General features: G+C 38.9%; 1 protein-coding gene across 5 annotated transcripts in view; it reads left to right on the top strand.

Annotated features, from left to right (window-relative positions):
* PCLO (piccolo presynaptic cytomatrix protein) overlaps positions 1-18,065 on the top strand; it is a 310,832-nt gene that overhangs the window by 170,065 nt on the left and 122,702 nt on the right. For 4 of the 5 annotated variants that reach the window (XM_074367559.1, XM_074367561.1, XM_074367560.1 and 1 more), the window contains exons 5-6: positions 1,201-6,283; positions 6,646-8,660. In XM_074367559.1, coding sequence (XP_074223660.1) covers positions 1,201-6,283; positions 6,646-8,660 — 7,098 coding nt within the window. The remainder of the gene's footprint in view (positions 1-1,200; positions 6,284-6,645; positions 8,661-18,065) is intronic. The other variant, XM_074367562.1, reaches the window with a different exon arrangement.

Genomic DNA, 18,065 nt, shown 5'->3' on the forward strand with positions numbered 1-18,065 from the left:
AGAGAATGTCCTCCTGCAACTCCTTGTCTGATCTCCATTCCACAGGGCTGTGGGGTTATTTTGATGCTCTCAAAACATGGAAACTAATTGGATCAGTTGGGTTTAATTTTGCTCATAGGTATTTTTAAATTGGATTTATGCAAAAAGTCTTGTTTAATATTTTCATTTAAGACCTCTCTAATTCTTGACTCAAACTGCTGGTGTGGCCTCATCACAGCCTAAGGAAAAGCAGTTATTTGAGACTGATTTGTCTATTAAGTATCCCAGCTCCCTGGAAAGCCCATGTGCCCATTCACAAGTTAGTTATTGTGTTGGTTGAACATAACTGCCTTTGAAATAGTGTGAAGGTAAAATTTTATGTATTTTCACATCTAAAGACATTTATAAGTAATATTTATTAAATACCGTTGGGATGGGATGCTGAAGGTAAATAGGACTTAACAATTCTACAGAAATAGTGTCTGGGTATTTCTCTTTGGCTAAAGCATTGAGTCAAACCAATTATTGCATAGCTTTGAATTTCAAATTTTAATGATTTCTAAACATTCATTTCAAGTGATATAGAATAATAATATTAACAACTATACCAAGTAAAATATAGTGTTTTACATCTTTCAAAATGTCTTTAAAAGGCAATACTTTGTTTGAATCTCTCTCAAAAAAAATTTTTTTTACGATAGGTGAGATGAACATCATTATGGCTATGTTACCTGCTTATTTCTGCTGAGTAAATTTTTCAACATCTCATACAACTTGTAGGCAAAGTACAAAGCCCATCCTCTGATTCTTTCTTTGCCTGTCCTCATAATGCAAAAGTATTCATTATGTTAATGGATGCTTACTGAAATTTTTCTTTGACCATTTGAACTCTTTCCCACAGTAAAGGTGCTGAGAAAGATTATTGTGTTTTGAAGGAAAATGGTATTGAAATGTAAAAGGTTACAACACTAATGAAATAAAATCATTTGTCATTGAGAATTGGCATTTAATTAAACTTAAATGGAAACTAACCTTAATCAGTATGTATCTACTATTTTTATTTTTTGTGCCCATTCATATATATATATTTTTTTAATGTTATATAGTTGAATAAAATCCATAATTATTGCTCAGTTCTTAATAGTTATTTGGGAGTGATGGAGAGGCCATGTCACTAGTTTAACCGTGTTAAGTTTTCCTGTATCTTTTCCTCCCTGCTAGGAAAAGGAAGATGACAAATCAGATGCTTCAGGTTCTCAGCAGCCGAAAAGCCCACAAGGTCTGAGTGACACAGGTTATTCTTCTGATGGAATATCAAGTTCACTTGGTGAAATTCCAAGTCTTATTCCAAGTGATGAAAAGGATTTGCTCAAGGGGCTCAAAAAGGACTCCTTTTCACAAGAAAGCAGCCCTTCCAGCCCCTCAGATTTGGCTAAGTTGGAAAGTACAGTCCTATCCATTTTGGAAGCTCAGGCAAGTACACTTGTTGAAGAAAAGTTAGAGAAGAGAACCCAGCCCCTTGAGGTTTCTCCTGAGCAGCCTAAGGACCAACTGAAAACTCCGACTTTAGCTGAAACATTGGAATCTACAATTTCAGAGGAAGAGCTGAAAGAGAGTCAAGAAGAAAAAGAGATTCTTAAAAAAGAGAGCCAGCAAGACATTCCTTCCAGAAAAGACCACGAGGAGAAGTCTGAATTTGTTGATGAGTTGGCTCCAAGAAGGCAGCCTTATGATTCAATTGAAGACAGTAGCGAAAGTGAAAACTCCCCTGTTCCACAAAGAAAACGGAGAACCAGTGTTGGCTCATCAAGCAGTGATGAATATAAACAGGAAGATAGTCAAGGATCAGGTGAAGAGGAGGACTTTATTCGAAAGCAGATCCTAGAAATGAGTGCGGATGAAGATGCTTCAGGTTCCGAAGATGATGAGTTCATTAGGAATCAGCTCAAAGAGATTAATGGTAGTATGGAGAGCCAGAAGAAGGAAGAAACAAAAGGAAAGGGGAAATTAACAGCAGGGAAACACAGGCGATTGACTCGAAAAAGTAGTGCGAGCTTTGATGAAGATGCCGGCAGACGCCATTCATGGCACGATGAAGACGATGAGACATTTGATGAAAGTCCTGAACTTAAATACAGAGAAACTAAAAGTCAGGAGAGTGAAGAGCTTGTAATAGCTGGAGGAGGGGGGCTACGTCGATTCAAAACCATTGAACTCAACAGTACGTTAGCAGATAAATATTCTGCAGAGTCGTCTCAGAAAAAAACTGCTTTGTATTTTGACGAAGAGCCAGAGTTAGAAATGGAAAGCCTGACAGACTCTCCAGAAGATCGGTCAAGGGGTGAAGGATCTTCTAGTCTTCACGCTTCCAGCTTCACTCCTGGCACCTCCCCGACATCAGTCTCGTCACTTGATGAGGACAGTGACAGTAGCCCGAGTCACAAAAAAGGAGAGAGCAAACAGCAACGCAAAGCTCGACACAGATCCCATGGCCCTCTTTTACCTACAATCGAAGATTCTTCCGAGGAAGAAGAATTGAGAGAGGAAGAAGAATTATTGAAGGAGCAAGAAAAGCAGCGGGAATTAGAACAGCAGCAAAGGAAAAGTTCCAGTAAGAAATCCAAGAAAGACAAAGATGAACTCCGAGCTCAGAGAAGGCGGGAAAGACCAAAGACACCACCCAGTAATCTCTCCCCCATTGAAGATGCATCTCCAACAGAAGAGTTGCGTCAGGCTGCAGAAATGGAGGAACTCCATCGATCCTCGTGTTCTGAATATTCACCAAGCATAGAGTCAGACCCAGAGGGGTTTGAAATAAGCCCAGAAAAAATAATAGAAGTACAAAAAGTTTATAAATTGCCCACAGCTGTGTCTTTATACTCACCAACAGATGAGCAATCTATTAGGCAGATAGAAGGTGGCCAAAAGGCGTTAAAAAGTGCTGAGGAGATGTATGAAGAAATGATGCATAAAACCCAGAAATATAAAGCTTTTCCAGCTGCAGATGAACAAGATGAAATGTTTGAAAAAGAGCCTTTGTATGGTGGGATGTTAATAGAGGATTATATTTATGAATCTTTAGTAGAGGACACATATAATGGTTCAGTAGCTGGCAGTCTGCTACCGAGGCAAGAAGAAGAAAATGGATTTATGCAGCAGAGAGGGAGAGAGCAAAAAATAAGACTTCCAGAACAGATTTATGAAGATCCCATGCAGAAAATTACAGACCTCCAGAAAGAGTTTTATGAATTAGAAAGCTTACATTCGGTTTTGCCTCAAGAAGACATCATTTCGAGCTCTTATATCATCCCGGAAAGCCATGAAATTGTGGATCTGGGTAGCATGGTAACTTCTACCAGTGAAGAAAAAAAATTATTAGATGCTGATGCCGCCTATGAAGAACTCATGAAAAGGCAACAGATGCAGTTAACACCTGGATCCAGTCCAACCCAGCCTCTCATCAGGGATGATATGACAGAGTCCACTTTGGACTTTGACAGGGTGCCTGATGCATCTTTGACATCAAGTGTTCTCTCAGGAGCATCCCTCACAGATTCGACCAGCAGTGCAACACTCTCCATCCCAGATGTTAAAATAACCCAACATTTTTCAGCAGAAGAAATTGAGGATGAATATGTCACTGATTATACAAGAGAAATTCAAGAGATAATTGCTCATGAGTCACTGATTTTGACCTACTCTGAGCCTTCAGAAAGTGCTACATCTGTCCCACCCTCCGACACACCCTCTCTCACGTCATCGGTTTCTTCAGTTTGTACCACAGATAGCTCGTCACCCATTACTACCCTGGATAGCATAACCACAGTTTATCCTGAGCCGGTGGACATTGTAACCAAATTTGCAGATTCTGAGGAAATTTCTTCATCAACGTATTTCCCAGGCAGCGTTATAGACTATCCGGAAGATATAAGTATACCTTTAGATCGGACTGCCATACCAGATGGTAGAGCTAGTGCTGATCATGTTGTGATTTCCTTACCTGATGTGGAACCTCCTCCCATGGAATCTGTAGGAATGAAACCTGAGGAGCTAATTGTTTCCACTGACTTGTCTACATCTGGGAAAGAGCCAGTGAAGAAAGCCAAGAAGGAAATGGGGAACGGGATTATTCTAGAAGTTTTAGATGCTTACAGAGATAAAAGGAAGGAGTCTGAGGCTGAACTATCAAAAATTAGTTTATCTGAAACTCTGTTTGATCAAACACCTTCTTCTGCAATAGCCCTTCCAATGAAGGAGAAGGTTTCAACTATATGCTTTGTATCTGAAGAGGTTTTTGGTCAAGCAAAACCTGCATCTCAGTTACCATCTGGCACTCCTCCTGTTTCCTCTCTTCCAACTAAAGCTCGTCCATTCCTTCGAAGTTCTTCTCTGGACACATCAGCCCCGCCTCCTCCCCCTCCTCCTCCCCCTCCCCCTCCTCCTCCCCCTCCACCCCCTCCTCCTCCCCCACCTCTTCCTCCACCAACCTCACCTAAACCAACTATCCATCCTAAAAAAAAGGTAGCAGTTACAGCTCCAGTGGCTGTAACTACTACCACTGCACCTCTGGTCGATTCTGTTACTACAGCAGAGACCACAGCTGTTCCAAGAAGTAATGGGTTACCTTCCACAAGAATATGCACCACTGCTCCTCCTCCTGTTCCCCCTAAGCCATCTTCGATTCCAACTGGACTTGTATTTACACACAGACCTGAGCCAAGCAAACCTCCAGTTGCCCCTAAGCCAGCAGTTCCTCAACCTCTGGCAACTACACAGAAACCAACAGATGCACACCCCAAACCAGCAGGTCTGCCTTTAACTTCAACTATGACATTAAATCTAGTCACTTCAGCAGATTATAAATTGCCTTCCCCTACCTCCCCAGTTTCCCCTCACTCTAACAAATCCTCGCCAAGATTTTCCAAATCCCTCATGGAAACTTACGTGGTTATCACATTGCCATCTGAACCTGGGACTCCAACAGATTCTTCGATTAGTCAAGTAATTACCAGTTGGCCCTTGGGATCACCCCCCAAAGATCTGGTTTCTGTTGAACCAGTCTTTTCTGTAGTTCCTCCTGTGACAGCTGCAGAAATATCAAGTCCTTCACAACAGAGCCTGTACATCTCAGGAGCTTTGGAGACACTTTCTGCTATCCCTGTCACATTACCATCTTCATTTCAAGCAGCCCCAGCCTTAGTTACACAGTTTCTCCCAGCCGAAGTTTCCAAGGCTGAGGTTTTGGCAGCCAGAAGTGCAGTCCCTAGTGTTGGTCTCAGCAGTGTCTCTGTATCAATTCCTCCAGAGCCTCTTGCTCTAGATAACCTACATTCAGAGAAACGTCCACCTCAAGAAAATGCAAAGTTGCAACTTGTTGGCGATGCCATTGATTTGCGTACAGTACCCAAAGTAGAAATTAAAACACCTGAAAAATGTATGGATCTTTCTGCTTCTGCGATGGATGTGAAAAGGCAGACCACAGCAAGTGAAATTTATGGAAGACAGATCAGTGCTGTCCAACCCTCTATTATCAATCTCAGTGCAACTTCATCAGTAGGGACGCCAATATCCCTGGTCACCGAGGCAGTGACTGCTGTCACGAGCACAGCTAGTCCAAGTTACACCACAGGCACAGAAAGCCTAGTGGGCGTAGGACATGCAACAACAGCACCGCTCCAGCTCACTACGTCAAAGCATGCTGAGCCCCCATGCAAGATACCAAGGGGCCAGGCCTTTGCTTCAGTTAGGGAGGAAGCACCAATGAACTTATCATTAAGTACTTCAGCGCACGCAGTGACGTCAGCTGTGACAAAACCTGTTACTGCACCTCCTGTTGGGGTCACGAATGGATGGACTGATAGCACCGCATCCCAGGGGATCCCTGATGGGGAAGTTGTGGATCTCAGTACAACAAAGTCTCATAGAACTGTTGTGACCATGGATGAAGCTACTTCACACGTGGTGACCAAAATAATAGATGATGATGAAAAACCTGTTGATCTGACAGCAGGAAGAAGAGCTGTGTGCTGTGATGTGGTTTATAAGTTACCTTTTGGAAGGAGCTGCACGACCCAGCAGCCTGCAACTACGCTCCCCGAGGATCGATTTGGTTATAGGGATGATCATTATCAGTATGATCGATCAGGGCCATATGGTTATAGAGGGATTGGGGGAATGAAGCCTTCCATGTCTGACACTAATTTAGCGGAAGCTGGACATTTTTTTTATAAAAGTAAGAATGCATTTGATTATTCTGGAGGAACTGATGCAGCAGTAGATCTAACTTCAGGGAGAATGACTACAGGTCAGTATGATGTAGCAGCAGACCTTTCCTTGAAGTATCATTATGGTGTTCCTCATCTCATTTCAAGATGAAAATGTGGTCCCTTTTCCAGTTTTGTTACATTTGCTCTTTCTTTGGATGTTTTGGCAACATATTTTGGAGTACATGTGCGCTTCTGTTTCTCCGTTTTTTAATTTGTTCTACCAGAGTCGCCTGCATGTGCCTGCATGTTCAACGTTGCTTTTGTTCCGCATCTAAGTAGGTTAACCTGTGGATTTGCATGCGTTCCCATTCGTTATGTTCCTCAAGATTGAGAGGGCTTTCAAAACCAAAAAGCATCATTCGTTCTGGGAACTGGACTATAACTCTACCCTGTATTTCAGGTGAGGTAATGGATTATTCAAGCAAGACCACAGGCCCATATCCAGAAACACGACAAGTCATTTCAGGAGTCGGGATTAGTACCCCACAATATTCCACAGCAAGGATGACTCCACCTCCAGGATCCCAGTATGGTGTGGGGAGTGTCTTGAGGTCATCTAACGGTGTTGTCTATTCTTCAGTAGCGACTCCGATTCCCTCCACATTTGCTATCACCACACAACCTGGCTCCATTTTCAGCACCACAGTCAAGGACTTGTCTGGCGTGCACACAGCTGAGGCAGTGACTTCATTCTCCGCCCTGCACCAGAGCCAGCCGCTGCCTAGATCATATTTCCTAACAACAGGTGCATCTGAAACAGACATTGCGGTAACCGGTATTGATATCAGTGCCAGTTTGCAAACTATCACTATGGAATCTCTTACTGCTGAGACAATGGACTCAGTTCCCACTTTAACCACAGCATCTGAAGTCTTTTCTGGAGTGGTGGCAGAGGAAAGTGCACTCCTAATTGTCCCTGAAGAAGATAAACAACAGCAGCAGCTGGACTTGGAGCGTGAGCTCCTGGAACTGGAGAAAATTAAGCAACAGCGTTTTGCTGAGGAATTGGAGTGGGAGCGGCAGGAAATTCAAAGGTTCAGAGAGCAGGAAAAGATCATGGTTCAGAAGAAACTGGAAGAGCTGCAGTCAATGAAGCAGCACCTCCTCTATCAGCAGGAAGAAGAGCGGCAAGCCCAGTTCATGATGCGGCAGGAGACGTTGGCTCAGCAACAACTGCATCTGGAACAGATCCAGCAGCTGCAGCAACAACTTCACCAGCAGCTAGAGGAGCAGAAGATTCGCCAGATCTACCAGTACAACTATGACCCTTCTGGGACAGCTTCTCCACAAACCACTGTGGAGCAGGCCATTCTGGAAGGTCAGTATGCTGCGACAGAAGGTGGTCAGTTTTGGGCAGCTGAAGATACAACCACCACAGCCTCAGCCGTGGTGGCCATTGAAATACCACAGAGCCAAGGATGGTACACAGTTCAGTCTGATGGGGTGACTCAGTACATTGCCCCACCTGGAATCCTGAGTAGCGTTTCAGAAATCCCCCTGACAGACGTTGTTGTGAAAGATGAGAAACCACCCAAAAAGAGAAGTTCTGGATCTAAAGTCCGTGCACAGTACGATGAGATGGGGGACAGTCTGGCAGATGATCCCCGCTGCTTTAAAAAGATAGTGGACAGTGGTGTACAAACTGACGATGAAGATGCCACGGATCGGAGTTACGTGAGCAGGAGGCGGAGAACTAAAAAGAGCGTGGATACAAGCGTACAGACTGACGACGAAGATCAGGATGAATGGGATGTGCCTACAAGATCAAGGAGAAAACCTCGTGTAGGGAAATACGGGAACGGCACCGCAGAGGCTGACAAGACCAAACCCCTTTCCAAAGTCTCCAGTATAGCAGTTCAGACAGTAGCAGAGATATCTGTGCAAACTGAACCAGTCGGAACCATAAGAACACCTTCAATACGGGCACGCATGGATGCCAAGGTAGAAATAATTAAACACATTTCTGCACCTGAAAAGACTTACAAAGGGGGCAGTGTAGGCTGTCAAACAGAAGCAGATTCAGACACACAGAGCCCTCAGTATCTGAGCGCCACGTCTCCACCCAGAGACAAGAAGCGCCCAACACCTTTAGAGATCGGTTATTCATCTCATCTCCGGGCAGAGTCCACATTACAGCTGGCTCCTTCCCCGCCCAAATCTCCAAAGGTCCTTTATTCACCCATCTCACCACTTTCACCAGGGAAAGCCTTAGAATCAGCCTTTGTACCTTATGAGAAACCCCTCCCTGATGATGTAAGTCCACAGAAAGTACTGCATCCAGATATGGCTAAAGTTCCCCCGGCAAGTCCTAAGACAGCCAAGATGATGCAGCGGTCCATGTCTGACCCCAAGCCTCTGAGTCCAACAGCAGACGAAAGTTCCAGGGCTCCTTTTCAGTATACCGAGGGCTACACGGTAAGAGTGCTTCTTTTCAGTTAGAAGATAATGGATGAGTTGATGTTAATTGTGTGTTTGCAGACTTTAGGAGGCAGGCACCTTAGAAACCTAATTCTAAATTTCAGTGAAGACTATGTCATTAGAAATTTAGGGAAAAATAGAAAATTACACATCTATGTAAAAATAGCAAAAAAAAAAAAATCCCATATGACGTGAGACAAAATGAGAAAGAAGTTTATTATTTTATGATTTAATGAGACTGAAAGTTTTGTTATAATGTGAAATCTCCCAAGTGTCAGGTGTAGGCTGATTTCAGTAAGTATAATTAATGTTCATATTCAAGTATGATGGAATAAGCACTGATCATGAATCGATAAGGCAAAAGAAGATCATCAATTTCAAATTGAATTCTTTAGTGGGGGGATCCTTGGAGATCATTTAATCAATCTAGTCTTTCTCCAGCCAGAACGTTTTTATAGAAGAGCTTAGAACATTTGCTACTCAAAAGAGAGATTTTGTAGGGCAGAAAGTGTAACATAATCTTCATAGTTCATCCATGCTTATTTTGTTTCTGGCAACTTTCTTAATCTAACCTCAGGAAAGCCTTAGTCCTAGTGCTTACAGAAGAAAAACTAATTTTTATGTTTCTTTGAATAATAAGAGTTTAATTATTTAAGAATATGCATCAAAGGGAAAAGAACGTATACAGATATGTTGGACACATTTGTGAGGACTGAGAATAAGAAATGTTGATAATTGACCATAAAAGCAGGTATATCCTACCTAAGAAAATCTAATATAGCTCTTTAGAAGGTTATTGACAAATATGATAGTTCTATTTAAAACAAGATTTGTGTTCAAATTATGAGTTCCCCTAATGCACTGGTTTCTGAACTCTAGATCTTCAAACCCCAAAGCTTCTTAATAGGTTTTTCTGAGACCTTGCTATATTGCCAGCGACCCATATATGTTAAACATTGGCTGTGGGCTGAAAAATATGCCATTATATGTAACTGTAAGTCTATTGTTAGTATACAGGCAAATTAATAACCGTATTAGTAGATTACAAATTCTTTTCCAAGTTTTCCAGTTTCATGGGGGCATTTTGTTATTATATACTTTCTCAAACATGGTATCCTAAAAGTAAAACTGTCTTCATGTGGATACAGTGGTTGTAAATGTTAAGCCAAGGAACTACTGGTACCTCGGGAGTTCATTCAATTTAGAGAGAATTTTTTATGTGTAGCTTTGTTTCTGGAATTACATATATTGCAAGAAGTATTTTTAACTCGGTTATGATGTATGTGTATTTATTTTTACAACTGTGGCCTATAAGTTCACCTAAAGAGTTACTTGGAAAACTTTGACAATCTGTTTTTAAATAGTATTTTAAAGTTATATTCAAGGCTTTGGTCGTTAGAATAGGTTCTTCCAGTTGTTATATTGATCATTTACTTAACATCTGGCCCTGTACCCTTAATTTAAATGAACTCAGTTTAAAAACAGATTCAACGTGTCAATACTTTTTCCTCACAGTATTCACTTGGGATTTAGAAGTACAAAATAAAAGATACAGTGGGTTGTATGGGTTGTGTTATTGATTGTATCAGTAATATTGACTATCTAATCCTAAAAGAAGTTGAATAGAATTACCGAATAATACTGTGCGCCTGAAAAATCCTATGTGTCTTGAGCACAATTCAGTAGTTCCTTTTCCTAACTGGGCACACTCAGTGCGTGCTTTAATATGGAATAATTGTATACAAACTCAACAATACTGTTTTATTGCATGTACAAGGTAGACCATTTTATATTCAGGCACTGTTTTTAGCATTTTAGGTACACTTATTCTACAATGTCAATCTTACAATTTATTTCTTGGGAAATTCTGAGCATTCTTTGAGTCTGTTTTAAACTAAAACCTATTTCTTAATTATAAGCATGAATTTCTAAGTATTAGTTGTACTGACAAGAATAATCTTCTAAGTGATATTCACGGTGATATGAGTTTAACTTATGTTTAGCTCAGGAAGGTCCATATTGTTAATTTTCTCAAACCAATAACGTTGAAAAAATTACACCATTCAGAAGGCATTGAGACCACATAGTAACATTTATAATGCAGAGTGAAAGATAAGTTTTATACTATATGAGATTCTGTGGTAAGATCTCCTCCTGGAAGTGCCGAAAAGTGTTTCAAAGAGGAGGTTCTAAAACAGGAAGGTGAGATCTCTGCTGGACCATGAAGAGAAAAAGAGGTCATTCTAAGTAGAGGGAAAAGAAGAGGCCAAGATTCAGAGTGGTGAACAGACATAAAGCAAAGAGGAAAAGAAAGAGGTTTACGGTAGATGAAACTGGAAAGTAAGGAACAAGGTCCCAGCAGTTGTGATTTGGCAACTCGAGTTTGGATTTATTTCCCTTGGCTATGAGGAGCCTAGACCAAGCCACCGTCATTTTTTATTTACAGTGTGCCCTACTCACTGGACCCCCTCCACTCTTGCCTTCCTTACAGACTCTAAACTGCACCTCAAGTGATTTTCTAAAAGCTACATCAGTTTATGTTACCCACTCCACAACTTAAACTCTCCAGTAGATTCTCATCAAACATCAGAATGTATTAGAAATGTCTTAAGAAGGACCCGTCTGATCTAGTCTCTGCCTGTCTCACAACCTCATAGGTCCTCACATTTACCCCTCCTTCTCGCTCTGCCTCAGCCACTGACTGCCATTCTTTGAATGTGCCAACCTCATCCCTACCCAGCACCCCTGTTGGGAGCTCTCTGTCTCCCCAGATCTTTGCCTGACTGGCTCCTGTGTGAAGTTTCTGCGTAAATTTTACTTCCACAGAGAAACTCTCTTTACCTCATTCTCTAAGTAAGTCTATCACCATGAATCCCTGCACACTCTAAATGTGTATATATTACTTGTTAATGTATTGTATCTTAAATGAAATATCATCTTCCTTCTGCAGTAGAACATAGCCTCTACCAGCACAGGAATTTTTCTTTGTTTGCTGCTACAGTCCTAAGAGCCTAGAATGGCACCTGGCATAAAGCAGGCCTTCAATGTTTATTGAATAAATGTATTAAAGGAAGGATTATAAACATAGAAACAGTGAGGTAAGACATGTATTAAAAGACCCTGACTGCTTACCTTTTCATTGCCACAGTCTGCACCCATCCTAGCAAGTCCTGTTGATAATCTAAACGATACCTCCTTTGTTTGAAGTGTCAGTTCCACTTGGTTCATTTTTATATCACTATCTGGGACTCTGAACACAAGTTAAATAGTATGTAGCTATTAGACAGTCCAGTTACCTGACAGATGGAGAACAGAGCCCAGAGCAGCCTAGCACCTTTATCATGGGTCTTAAATAAACTGAGAACCTGGCAAGAGTGAGAATGTTGAACTTGGCCCTTTACAGTTCTTACTTTTTATTAGTCTCTTCTGAGGCTTATTGAGCATCTCTGATTTTTCCTGCTAATTCAGTACCGTGCTTCTTGTCTGTCTATCTTGTCGTTTCCTCTGCTTTTCGAAAGTTCCAGTTTAAATCCCTGTCATTTAGGTTTACTCATTTTTTAATTTATTCTTGCTTGCATCCCCTGATGATCTCATTCATCCATTGCTCTTTTCCAGACACCGTGGTAAACTCTAAACACACAGGATGAGCCAGAGAGGCAGAGTTCACGCTTGACCCCCCACCCCTGGTTCCACTTTGTTCTCCTTGCCAATGTGTTGTATTCATTTGCTGGGGATCTAATAACAAAGTACCACAAACTAGGCAGCTTAAACACCAGAGATGGATTGTCACAGTTCTAGAGGCTAGAAATCCAAAATCAAGGTGTGAGCCGGGTTGGTTCTTTCTGAGAGCTGTTCCAGGCCTCTCTCCTTGGTTCTGCCGGCCTCCAGCGTTCCTTGGTTTATAGATGCTGGTCTCCCTGTGTCTGTTCACTTTGTCTTCCCTCTCTGTGTCGCTGTCTCTGTGTCCAAATTTCCCCTCTTTAAATAGACACCAGTCCTATTCATTAGGTCCAACACTAAGGACCTTTTTTAACTTAATTATCTCTATAAAGATCCTGTGTCTAAGTAGTTTTACTTTCTGAGATCAGGACTCCAGCGAAACTTTTTTTTTTTTTTTTTTTTTTTTGGTGGGGGAAGCAAAAACATAATTCAGCCCATAATACACATCAAAGCACTATATTGTCCATTTTGTTCCCAGGCAAATGTGGACTGTTGTTTGGTTGGTTTATTTGTTTGGTTTTGGTCCTCATTCTGTACTCAGTTATTATTTTTTTCTTAGTAATTCTCTTTACTTTAAAGTAACAAGCTTTTTGGAGAGTTTTCATTATTACAAAACTCTTCCATATGGGTAAAGTCTTTCCTCCTGGAGTTTCCAAACATTTGTCTTAATTCTGCAATTTGGAACATCAGAGATTTAAATGTATTCCATTCCCACTCTATGGGAATTCAACTTTGTGGCATGAGATCCTTTAACTCTGATCGAGTTTTTCCATCATAGAACTATGGTTACGTTTTTGACACAGAAATTCCAAAGGAGGAGTCTATAATTGTCTGGTTAGTGTTTCCCTGGCACTTTGAGTTCGTGCTTACCCCTAAGATATTTTATACACCCAGTTCATTAAATTAGCACTGATTAATCTAAAATAATATAGTGGGCATAACTGGAGCAGAGGTTTATCTGAGATCATTTTATGGAGTTATGTAATATTCCCCTGTGTGTTTTCCAGACCCTCTCACTCAGGTATCAAAGTCACAGCCCCAAAGCCAAATTCTATTTTTGACAACTTTATATAACCAAACTCTTTTATCTTGCAGCCTATTTCCTTTTACAGATATAAATTTTTAACTATGAGTAAAGATGGAAAAAATTACCGCCTTTTTTCTTGAGCCCTTCAGTTTGCTCTCCGGGAAAATTCCCAAGAGATACAGCTAAAATGAATTTAAAATTTATTCCTTCCCATGGGGTTAAGCTTCCTACTTAGAAACCACTTGACAATTATGTATTTTCCTTGTGCTTTAGAAAAATCATAGGAAGAAATAAGCTTTCTAATGAAAGTAGTATGTACACAATGATGTTTTTCTGACTTTCATCAGTGGAGTTCTTCAGTTAAAATGTTTTATGGAAGCCAAATAATTAAAAATGGATGGACACTGGTGTAGAATGATCAAATCATCTGTAATGATTGAATGAAAGTAACAAACCTTCCCATCACTAAGTCTGGCAATTGTAGATATCCAGTAATACTGATTCCCTTTCCCCAGGGGAACTTTGACAATTTCTTTATTTCCTCAGCAGAAATTTGCTGACTATCATTAAAGAGCTTTACTTTATGGATTTGTAGGAAAAATTCTCAGATCTTCTAGTTACTGTTTGCCTTTCGTAATTTGTGGAGTATGTAATGGTGCTTCTCTAGAAATTTCAGATTCCTGTTCTCTGTAACCATTTTATTCTTTTGAGTCATGAGGCCGTCCTTGACTGACCAGTTTAAAACCATCCACCTTCCTAATACTCTGTCTTTATGCCTGTCTTGATTTTTCTCCATCTATCAGAAATACTGTCTGTTCCTTTATAATTTCATTTCTGGTCTCTCTTTCCCCACCAGAATTTATAGGTGAGGATTTTTGTTTATTATGTTCACTGCTATATGAATGATGCCTAATTCACAATAAATTCTCTGTAACTGTAAATTTGATGAATTAGTGAGTGAACAGACCTCTTTATCCATCATACTGCTTTTAGTCTAGGGGGATTCACCAATTCCTCACTGCCACCTGAAACAAAAAATCAAAACAAAGCAAAACAAATAAAATCTTATCGATTCTCCCACTGCACTTCTTGTGTAGTCCCGTGTAACAGTTCTTCCTTCTGTTCTCTCTTGTGTGTTTTTCTTCCACTAGCTGAATGGATGACAGTACACTTTCTCCAGTTTATTTCAATGTCGTATGTTTGTGTATCTGTGCATTATCTCTAACATTACATCTATTACATTTTTATAAACCAGAGCACCAAAACGTGTTCCTCATGCCCCTTCTTTTTCCTTTGCACAGTGAGACTATTTACATCATGACCCCAGATGATCAGTAACTTCAAGAAGGAAGGCTAATATCTCACATTCTCTACAAAATCAGGGGAGAGAGTGACATCCGTTGGGGGAAATCACAGTCTTAATTCAGAGAATTTGTTAGGAGCTAGATTTGTCGTCCCAAGATTTATCTTTCTTAAAAAAACATTTTAATGATTTTTCTATTAAAAAAAGACATACATTTCAGAAATAGCATGTTTTGTCAGTAATGATACATGCCACTTTTTGTACTAAAATAAGCTACATTTTAAGTATTATCATCTCTATCTGGCCTTAAAAATACATAAGCTGCTAAGTGTTAAAGCTGTCTTGTCCTACATTTAGACTTGCTGAACAATTTTCAAGCTTTTTTAGTAATAGACAAACTCCTTATTAAAATATTTTTGTTCTAGAGTTTAAGCCAGGATCCTATTGCAAAGCAGATGGTATTCATGAGCTGATTTTTTACAAGAATATGTTTTGCTTCACTGATTGCTGTTTTGATAGCTGTTTTTAAGATTTTTGGAACCCTTTAATGTCTATTTCTGAGAGTAATTTCCATAACCTAAATTGAGAAATTTTATTTCTGTCAGAATATACAGATTTAAGAAATAATGACTATGATGGCCAAGTGAGATTTGAAGAATAATATTTATTAGGGTTGTTTTTCATTACTCTCTTTGGAAAACAACATAAGAAACCAGTCTATTAAAACTGACTTTGAGGAAATTGTTTGTTTTATAACGGTAGTATTTATGTATATGAGAAAAAAGTATTCAAATATTAAAGATTGGCTTTGTAAATAATAGAAGCTTCATTTTTTCTGTAGCTCTTACCCTCTTCATTACTAATATATTTCTTACCATGTTTCTAATTTATGATTAAAATTTTGCATTATTATGTATTAATATTATATTATAAAATAAGAGATGGTATATTAAAGTGTTTCTCAAACTAAATGGCAGTAAAATAATAATTTATAGGATTAATTATTAGGATCTGATAAAAATCGGAATGAATGTACAGATGTAGACCAATGTCAGTGCAAACCAGAAGGTTGTTAATTGATTTCATCAATTTAGTGTTCAGTAGATAACCTCTGCTATTTCATTGTAATCAATATCTAAAGATTAATTTCAAAACAAACTTTTTCAGACTGAAGGGGAAAAAATCAGATTATCTGTATTATTTTTTCCAGACATCTCCATTTTAAAATACACCAATAAGCATAATTATAAAAAACAGACGTAAGTTCCTAATATTCAGTGAAAGACCTTTGCTGAAAATGTAATTCTAAATATTCAGACATAGTAATTTAACACAGGGGAGTTCTGAATTAATAGAGCACTGATTATTACTAACCCAGTTTAAAAACATAGAGCATCATTTAGTGGTAGTTAGCTTCGAAGTATTTTACCATAACATATTTAATTCAGTTCACTTCCTATTTTGAAAAGTTGTGCTGTTTATAACTGACTCTACATGAAGCTACCTATATATTCTTGCAAATACATCCCCTCCCAATGAACACAAATGCACTTTTGTATTATTTGTTTATGTTTTTATAACTGCTACTTATTTAAGATTCTCTAATCTGCCACAAGTGCTATTACTGAAATAACAAGAAACTAAAATGATTGTAATACAAAAATTTGGAAAAGTTTTGAGGTGTAATGTGTATAGTGGCATCAAAATGTATTCCAATAGTTGCTTGACTTTTTTTATCATTATATTCAACATCAAAATACACATACATGCCTATACATACTATACATACATACATAAACTTGTTGATACTTTTATAGCCTTATATAACTCATGAAGTTGCTTAGTAGAGATCTAAACCATTTATTTTCTGTAGATTTTATGTTTATTTTATTCCATATTTTAATGGTGAGAAGTCTGAAATCCAAGTCACTGTTCTTTGCAGCTTACGTTAATTCCATTCCATCCAGCATTAATTCCCTTTGTAGCAAATGAGTTTCTACTATTTAACAGGATTTGCTTTTCGGTCCTCTTCTGTCCCTGGAGTTATGCATAGGGTTGGAATGAGGAGAGCACCAGAACAAGTATCATGAGGTAAATTGAGTCTAAATCAACTGAGATAACTTAGTCTAAAGCTATCAACAATGGGAATTTTTATGTATTTTATTTTCACCTTAAGAACAATTTGCTAGAGATTCAAATTAAAACAGTTGAGAAAAGTGACAGTTGAACACAATTTAAGAAATCGTTAAGCTAAATTATAGAGCTACTACCTCAGTTTTTTTTGGCTGAAACATTTTTGTTAGATGGCAGATAAAAGCTTAGCTTTGTGAAGAGCAATAAATAACCCTCATGAGGGAATAAATATTCTGTAACAATAGATTTGAAGCTAAAAGTGATTATTCATCATTCTCCCTCCTCTTCCTTCCTCCTCAAGTGAATGAAAAAGATATAGACAGAAACTGTTTGGGCTTTTGATAAACCATTTTAACTACATGAATAAATTACTTTTAATAGATTGGGTCATATTTTAATTGCTGATCTATTAGTTTGTGTATTTTAACATGTCAGTGACAAGGCAAGTCCCCACTGTTTTTTCTGATAAAACTAAGCCCTAATCACAGAGCTTAGTCTCCAGGCCTAGAGGCTACTTTGATGGCTTATTTACTTCTTAGGAGATAAGGCTGAAATCACGGCTTAAAGTATTAATTAATGCTAATTGTAGAGAGTTCTATGATGCTTCATAAAAAGACCTGACATCACAACATTAATTTTCCTTTTGACACGAATAAATGGGCATGAATTTCTTCAGTGCGTCATAGGTATTAAAATGGTAGAAATGTTTCTAATAAAACAATGTTACTGTATTTAGAAAAAACTTCTTTGCTGGTGCTTTTAACCAGTCTTCCCATGGATGGCCGGAGCTGATGCCCATAGATATCCACTCACGTGCACATCAGTCAGTAAGCTCAGGTTCATTATCCATTTGGAAAATCATCTACTCACCCATCTGTAAACCTCCATTCTGATGGAACTGAATTTCTAAAATTGAGAATTGAAGAAGAAAAGGTAACCTCTTAAAATAACATTTAATAAAAATATTGTCATATTTATATAAGTCCATACGTGAGCTTTATCATCTTAGAAGACATTAAAATATTTCTTGCTACTTATTAATTTAATTGCCATCCTTTATTAGATCTTAATAGTATGATCTTATAAAGAACCAAAGGTTCTACGTTTATATGGAAGAAGGACCATAGGCCTACTTGCCAAGGAAATTTTGTTATTTAATTTAATTTTGAGGGAGCTATTTCTGTGATTTAGGTTTATGAAGAACTATTTTTATTTACTG

This window comes from Camelus bactrianus, chromosome 7 (genome assembly GCF_048773025.1).
Source record: "Camelus bactrianus isolate YW-2024 breed Bactrian camel chromosome 7, ASM4877302v1, whole genome shotgun sequence".
Classification (NCBI taxonomy): Eukaryota; Metazoa; Chordata; class Mammalia; order Artiodactyla; family Camelidae; genus Camelus; species Camelus bactrianus.